Here is a 7672-nt window from a genome sequence, read left to right on the forward strand (position 1 = left end):
CTTTCTGGTTTTCCATGAATGAGAAGTCCGCCGGGAAGGTCGATATTTGATCGGAATAAAACTGTCATGTTTCATTTGGCGACCTTTCGGCTGGACCCAGCCAGCCATCATCAGAGTTAAAAGACATTCCTAAGCGTTTGGATGTTCATAGTACGATTTTCTGGTTTTCCCTAAATTCTAAGTTTGCCGCAACAAATTATAACACGATTGTTCATTAGATTTAAGAACATATGATTTAATGACCTAATGGTAGAATACATGGTCGACATATGGAATATGCATTGATGGGGAGTCCGCTCGTTAGTTTATATCGTGTCTGGAATATGCCTATTTGACTTCGGCATAAGAAGGGTAATCGTACAATTCAACAATGCTTATGTTTATATGAAAATTTACGGTTTCCACAGTTTGAGAAGTCCGTCTTCACTGTATGAGCAGAGCAAGTTTTGATGCGGATGATGAGCTAACCCGATTACATCTTTTTCATGGATCTGCGAAAAACAATATTGACAATAGTTTTATCTCTTGCAAGTTTAATATTAAAATAAATCGAATAACAGGGCTTACGTTTGAAATTTCTAGGAAACGAGGTATTCGTTTCAATAAATCAATGACATTAGTTGTACTCACGTTGAGGGTTCGCTCAAGTTTTCCCGACGAAGTGGAGAAACAATACAAAACGAGATCCTCTCCAACACAGTATATGAATTCTCCACGCGGGCTAACACAGGCGCAAACGAAATCTCCACCTTCTCGTTTTCCACTGGAGAAGGATCTGACTATTTGTCCTTGCATGTTCATTATTACCACAGTGTTTGATCGATTACAAACGACAAAATGTTCCGGATTGCGAGGTAACGGATGGATACTGTTGACAGTAAGATCTGCAGCTCCCAAAGATTTGTATGTGCCTATGCACTCTGTTGTTTTCAAGCCCCAGAGCTTGACTGTTCCATCTGAGGAAGCACTGCAGATCAAAAATGTTTATTAATTTTCAATCAGTTTGAAGAAGCAGACTATGTGTTGGGAAAAAACTTAATTTTGTCACATAAATTTTTCACCTTATTATGCTGTGACCGTCCGGGGTGAAAACTACTTCATTGACAAATGAGATATGGCCTCGGAATTCTTTCAATGTCTTTCCAGACTTTAACCCGTGTATCCTGCAACAAAAAATTGTCAAACGTGAAAATAAATGTAATGGTTGTGCGAAAGAAATTCTGCCAAAGTTTATCATTTCTATTTTTACAAAATGACGTACCTTATAGTGGTGTCGAATGATGCGGATAGTATCTGACTGTTGTCTCTACTGAACTGAAGACAAGTGACACCTTTGGCATGTGCTTTTTCGAATCTGCGGAGGCATTGGCCACTTTGAACACGCCAAACTTTCATTTTCCCGTCTTGGCCACCACCGGCAAGCATTTCGCTATCGCGGCTAAATGACATTGATAAAACGGCTTGTTCCATCATCATGAAGTTATCCTGTGCCTGGTACTTCAAGTCTTTTCGTATTTTTCCAGTAGTAAAGTTCCACACCTCTATAAACCCGTCGACGGAGCCTGTTACCAAATATTGTCCATCTGGTGAAAATCTCGCACACTCAACATGTGACTTTTGCCCAAACTTAATTTGCTTAGATAACTGAGTTGGGTATTTTTCATCTTCCTGATCTCGAACAGCTGCTTTGCCTCTGAACAAATCTATGGTTGTGCCAGGAGGCAAGAGCCCTTGGTGCTGCTGCCATTTCAAAGCTTGTCCGAGCAAAGCTAGCAGCCTGCTGGATGGTACGACTGATACTTCACCCGCCAAAGCAGTTGCTATATGAGCTCTTCGCTTTTCCTTTGTACTTCCATCAGGGTATGCTTCCCTTGGGTCAAAGTAGGACCGTGCCAAAAGATTTTCTGGAGAAAAGTGGAAGGTGAGAAAAATTATTCAATTGAAAATTAAATAAACATCTGTAGCTTGTCAGTTAAGAAACTAGTTATGAAAGTTGTATTAGTTATTCTGTTTTACCAAGATGGATGTATCTTTCAGGTTCCTGCTGCTTCATCATTATCATCGGGTCAGTTTGCCTCAGCAGAGATCTAGCTGCGCCCAATTCTCTTAGTTCAATTAGTTCTAAAACAACCTGTGAATAAACATTTGTGATATCGGATTTCTGTTATAAGTTTGACAGTTCACCTGACTTTCTGCGTCTTTGAAAACATATGTAAACAATGAAAGTTGTTAAATACCTGTTCGTACAAATCAATGAGTTTTTTATCAGGCAATTTGAGGGACTGTGTCGCTTTAAGCACAGTATCCCAATGTCCATTGTTAATATCCGTAACAAATCCGTCAACGCTGTCAACTGTATTCAACGAGACACCAGTTTCCTCCTGGTTAAGTATTTAGAGGATTAAATTAACAGTTTGATCAATTAACAAGGAGTATTTCCTCGTAGGATTATGAATAAATTTAATATTACCTGCAAGGTTTGTAGTGTTTTTACAAGATTAGACTCCTTCAAGTACTGTTGAATCAGTCGTATAACACTGAAATAAGAAGATATTGTAGTTTGATCGGGACTAATAATTAATTATGTACAGAGTAGATACGTACTCAGCGGATTCAATTTCGATTGACATTTTTACGAGCGAACAACTATTTATTTACTTGCTGTCACAATGTTTACTTCGGTCAAAAGTTTAATACCATCCTAACCCTAAATAGCAGTCGGTAATAGAATGGCAGGCACTTGATATCGCGGCATTAAGTGCGGAACAACGTAGACGAGCGTTTCAGTAGTTGCAGAAAATTCCGCTAGGAAGACAATCATCAGTATCTATCTAAATATCTAGTCAATGACTTCGTTCCGTGGAAATATTATTATCAAGTTTATTATCAATTTAGTTTTGAATAACCCACGGTGTTCTTGTTGCATGTTGATTGATGTTGATCACGTTCGAATGAAAACACCTGTCTTCTGTCCTTCGGGTGACAAACGTTAATGTATCGTTCGAATTCGAGCAATAAACAAAATCTGTAAATTCGTAAATAAAAACAGCAAAAATGAGTAATTCAACTATTTCAGATCAATCCCTGATGGATAAATCAATGCGGAGTGTTTTTGGTAATTATGAATTAACTTTTTTTTGAATTATAACGCAATGAATTGTTAACCGGATAATTCAGTCGCCCAAAAATACGATTGCAATTAATTTTCAGTCGGAAATATTCCGTATGAAGCAACAGAGGAGAATTTAAAGGACATATTCAGCGAAGTTGGACCAGTTCTCTCATTCAAGTAAGTATGCTCCGTAACGTTCTTTACCCTAACCTCAAACAGTCTTTTATTGTGAAACAAAAAAAAAAATTCAATTACTTTACAGGAATTGGCAGGAAAAATCCATTAAAAAGTTTAAATTTATCTAACACTTTATTAGCATCTCATTATTTCCATAGTGAAAAATACTTATTATTGATTTATTTTGAAACTTGTGTATATCTTTTCGTATCTTTTTCTCAGGCTGGTTTTTGACAGAGAAACTGGAAAGCCGAAAGGATATGGATTTTGCGAGTATAAGGATCAAGAGACAGCGCTTAGCGCAATGCGTAACCTGAATGGCTATGAAATAGGTGGAAGGACACTGAGAGTGGACAATGCTTGCACAGAAAAAAGTCGGATGGAAATGCAAAGCCTGCTTCAGGGACAGAACACTGAAAATCCTTATGGCGAGGCAGTTCAAGCAGACAAGGCACCAGAGGCTATAAGCAAAGCAGTTGCATCGTTACCTCCTGAACAGATGTTTGAATTGATGAAGCAGATGAAGCTATGCGTGCAAAATAATCCAAACGAAGCACGACAAATGCTACTACAGAACCCGCAGCTTGCTTATGCCTTGCTTCAGGCCCAAGTTGTGATGAGAATTGTCGACCCTCAAACTGCAGTCAATATGCTACATAAAGCCAACCCGATTCCTGGTGTTATTTTACCAAATGATAAGCCACCGCTGCATCCTATTGTTCCAAGAATCGAAGAACCCTGGACTCCTAGACCTGCACCCACACCAGTTAATCCACCTGCTCCAATTTTTGCAGGTGAATATAGCCAGATTTCCTGATACTCATTTCAAATATTTATTCTCAGAAAGTCATTCGTCGTGACCCAATTTTAGTGGAACTTAATTTTTTTCTGTAATTTACCCATCGAGTATTGACTTTTAGGTTGAAAATTCAATTATATGATTTCTAATTATTCATTAAATTTATAGGGCAGGATGTGGATCTGCGTACTTTAGATAGACAAATTGATCCAAGGCTGGCTAGAATGGATCAAGACTTACGAGGGCCACCCCAAGTCCCTCCTGTTCCTGTCAGCGCTCCAGTTATAGCTCCTCCATCAGATCCCAGAGCTGTATCACAGAGCTTTGCTCTTCCAGAACCGTTAGTATAATTATAAATTGGGTTCTGTTTCCAATGGGATATTAAATAATCAATAATTTGCGTTCTTTTACAGCACTCTTCCAGCGGAGGGTATAGAGAGGTGTTACTATTATACTTGTCGTGAATGTAGCCCAATAACTTATCATTGTTCGGTAACTTCAATATTCGTTCTAGTTTCGGTCGTGATCCGAGAGCTGACAGATTCGGACGAGAACCACGAGACCCACGTGACCCTAGGATGCCAGTTGATCCTCGAATTCCCAAAATTAATCGTAAGCATCAAATCAGAGTTTTAATTTCCACTATTAACTTATCAGAACTCAGTGCTAGCAGTAACTTTTGTGAAAAAGTGATTTTCTAAGTAACTGTCGAAAGTTGCATGAGAATTTGAAGATGGTTCCTGGTTATGCATATCTACTGTAAAATTTGAAACGATCACGATTAGATGAAGAGATACATTCTCCTCATTCATATAATTTCATTCTGAAGAGTTTTTTCATATAGTTTGTGGATTATGATTAAAAATCGAACGCATAGAGATGTATAATTTATTTCATTCTTAAAGAAGATTTTAAGATTCGCTTGTACAGTATCGTTCGCTATTGCGGCAATGCATTATGCTATGCTGTTGACTTACCCTCGCCACATTTCATGAGATAAATTTAACTCTGATTACGATTTAGTTTCGTGTTCCTTTAACGAGATTATGAATTTTTCCAGATCAATTCTTGTTTGTGATGTTACAGCACCGGCTCCTGGGGTCACGTCTGTCGCACCCAGACCCATTGTGGCAACACCGGTGCCACCCCCTACAACAAGTGGTATTAACCCTACTAATCCACTGAGTCTCTCAACACCCAGTACTGCTACCTCAAGGTTAATGGCGGGGATGTCGCCTGCTGGTAACATTCCAAGTGGTGCTTCTGACCAGGAAAAGGTACTAAAGACTTTCCAATGTTCAAATTTACAATGTCATAGTATGTGATTTTATGAAAGGCTCCTGCTATGTAAGCCTTCCCTGCACTCACCAAAAGATTAGACTGTTGACCTAACTTCATCTAAGACGTGAAGAATATAAACATATTACAACTTTTTGTGTCTTTACATGTATATAACATTTCTTGAAATTGTTTTCATTCTATGTTACAGGCGGCATTGATCATGCAAGTGTTACAATTATCAGATGAGCAGATTGCTATGCTTCCTCCGGAACAAAGGCAGAGTATCCTAGTGCTCAAAGAACAAATAGCGAAAAGCACTCAACGTTGAGAACATCTTCTCACGGAATGATAATAATTGTATTTTACACGAAAAAAACTCATCAATTTTAATATTTAAGTATGTCACTGAACATTATGTTGGGTGTACTAGGTCTAGATTGTTTAAGATTCAATATGTTTCATTATATTACCTGACTTGTCTAAGCAGAGGGTGTGAAAATAAAAATTTGATTAACTGACGTGCGATTTTTTGTAAATATCATGATGATTTTGTGAATACGAAAACTCTGTATACACCACTTGACGAGAAGCACAGATTTTCTGGCAAATAACGTCTTGAAATTTCAAAACGAATTAAAATAGTGGTTAAAAAAAGGTTGGTAGAACCGGCCTTATGTGCGCAGAAGGCCGATGATTTCTAGGTTTAGTTGAACAGCGTATGACGTTGACTCCTGTCTATGGATTCAATCTACTACGAATTTTTTTCAAAATAAACCAAAAACTGGTTTTTTTGGTCACGAAATCTCTTATTAATCAATCCGATCTCAACCTCCGATTGTTGCACTGATCTGCTGAAACTTGGAAACCATTGGTCGCAGCTTACCGGAACTATGTGCAATTATGTTCTCTCGCAAGGTTGCGTCCAAATGGTGCATGAAAGATGCAACATTATTTGAAATCTGCCACATTTCAACGGAAAAATTTCAAGCAGTTTTTGAAGCGAGAATGTTCATTCTCAAATTCGATTCAAAGGATCCTTATAAGACTAATTGCCACAATTAATTTATTCCAGCACTTTTCAAAATCGCGAAAATTTTCGCCAAAAATGCAAAGGGGTTAGCCTTCCTTTTTTTTTGACCAAAAAATTTTTCGTCTCAGAATTGATTCGTATGACTCTTTCCCGACCAATTGGACCCCAAGGAACTCAGAAAACGCAGCAAAAGGAGCGTGGGATCAACGGGTGAGAAGATACGAGGAAAAAAGCACCTGCTGAAAAATGTCGAAAATTCAGGATTTTGTTTTTTGGCTGTAACTTTCGATGCGTTGATCGCAGCGTGTTGGGACTTTGCCCAATCGATTTCTCTCGCAAAATTACGTCCATTGAGTGCCACAATTAATTTATTCCAGCACTTTTGAAAATCGCAAAAATTTTCGCCAAAAATACAAAGGGGTTAGCCTTCCTTCTTTTTTGACCAAAAAATTTTTCGTCTCAGAATTGATTCGTATGACTCTTTCCCGACCAATCGAACCCCAAGGAACTCAGAAAACGCAGCAAAAGGAGCGTGGGATCAACGGGTGAGAAGATACGAGGAAAAAAGCACCTGCTGAAAAATGTCGAAAATTCAGGTTTTCGTTTTTTGGCTTTAACTTTCGATGACTTGATCGCAGCGTATTGGGACTGCGCCCCGTCGATTTCTCTCGCAAAATTACGTCCAAATAGTGCCACAGTTAATTTATTCCAGCACTTTTGAAAATCGCAAAAATTTTCGCCACAAATACAAAGGGGTTAGCCTTCCTTTTTTTTTGACCAAAAAATTTTTCGTCTCAGAATTGATTCGTATGACTCTTTCCCGACCAATCGGACCCCAAGGAACTCCGAAAACGCAGCAAAAGAAGCGTGGGATCAACGGGTGAGAAGATACGAGGAAAAAAGCACCTGCTGAAAAATGTCGAAAATTCAGGTTTTTGTTTTTTGGCTGTAACTTTCGATGCGTTGATCGCAGCGTATTGGGACTGCGCCCAATCGATTTCTCTCGCAAAATTACGTCGGAATAGTGCAGGCAAGAATTTATTGCAGCACTTTTCAAAATCGCGAAAATTTTCGCCCAAAATGCAAAAAAATGCCTTACTTTTTCTTCATTTTTGAAGCCGAAAATTTTTGGTCTCGGATTCGATTCAAATGACCCTTACCTGAATAATTGGACCCTCAGGAACTAGGAAAACGCAGCGAAAGGAACGTGAGATCAACAGGAGAGAAATGGCGAACGAAAAAGCACCTGCTGAAAAATTTCGAGAACACAGGT

The 7672-nt window shown here is 38.6% G+C and overlaps 2 protein-coding genes across 5 annotated transcripts; one reads left to right on the forward strand and one right to left on the reverse strand.

The window, feature by feature from the left end:
* Positions 1–214: 214 nt before the first annotated feature.
* LOC107222759 (WD40 repeat-containing protein SMU1) lies at positions 215–2764 on the reverse strand. Its single transcript, XM_015662261.2, has 8 exons — positions 2605–2764; positions 2471–2537; positions 2238–2381; positions 2017–2131; positions 1262–1904; positions 1062–1163; positions 631–967; positions 215–491 (listed from the first exon to the last, which is right to left on the reverse strand). Exons 1-8 carry the CDS (start codon positions 2628–2630, stop codon positions 393–395), a joined length of 1533 nt encoding a protein of 510 aa, XP_015517747.1. The 5' UTR covers positions 2631–2764; the 3' UTR covers positions 215–392.
* Positions 2765–2912: 148 nt separating this feature from the next.
* LOC107222748 (cleavage stimulation factor subunit 2) lies at positions 2913–5887 on the forward strand. 4 transcript variants are annotated; one of them, XR_006903874.1, is made up of 8 exons: positions 2913–3115; positions 3211–3289; positions 3512–4083; positions 4257–4428; positions 4502–4528; positions 4603–4700; positions 5149–5365; positions 5578–5887. XR_006903874.1 is itself a non-coding variant. In XM_015662247.2 (8 exons), exons 1-8 carry the CDS (start codon positions 3055–3057, stop codon positions 5695–5697), a joined length of 1320 nt encoding a protein of 439 aa, XP_015517733.1. In that variant the 5' UTR covers positions 2916–3054; the 3' UTR covers positions 5698–5887. The 4 variants fall into 4 exon arrangements, 2 of the variants coding, with proteins under 2 accessions (XP_015517733.1, XP_015517734.1); XM_015662247.2 differs by having other exon boundaries at positions 2916–3115; positions 5175–5365; XR_006903875.1 differs by lacking the exon at positions 4502–4528 and having other exon boundaries at positions 2914–3115.
* The last annotated feature ends 1785 nt before the right edge of the window (positions 5888–7672 follow it).

This window comes from Neodiprion lecontei, chromosome 1, assembly GCF_021901455.1.
Source record: "Neodiprion lecontei isolate iyNeoLeco1 chromosome 1, iyNeoLeco1.1, whole genome shotgun sequence".
NCBI lineage: Eukaryota > Metazoa > Arthropoda > Insecta > Hymenoptera > Diprionidae > Neodiprion > Neodiprion lecontei.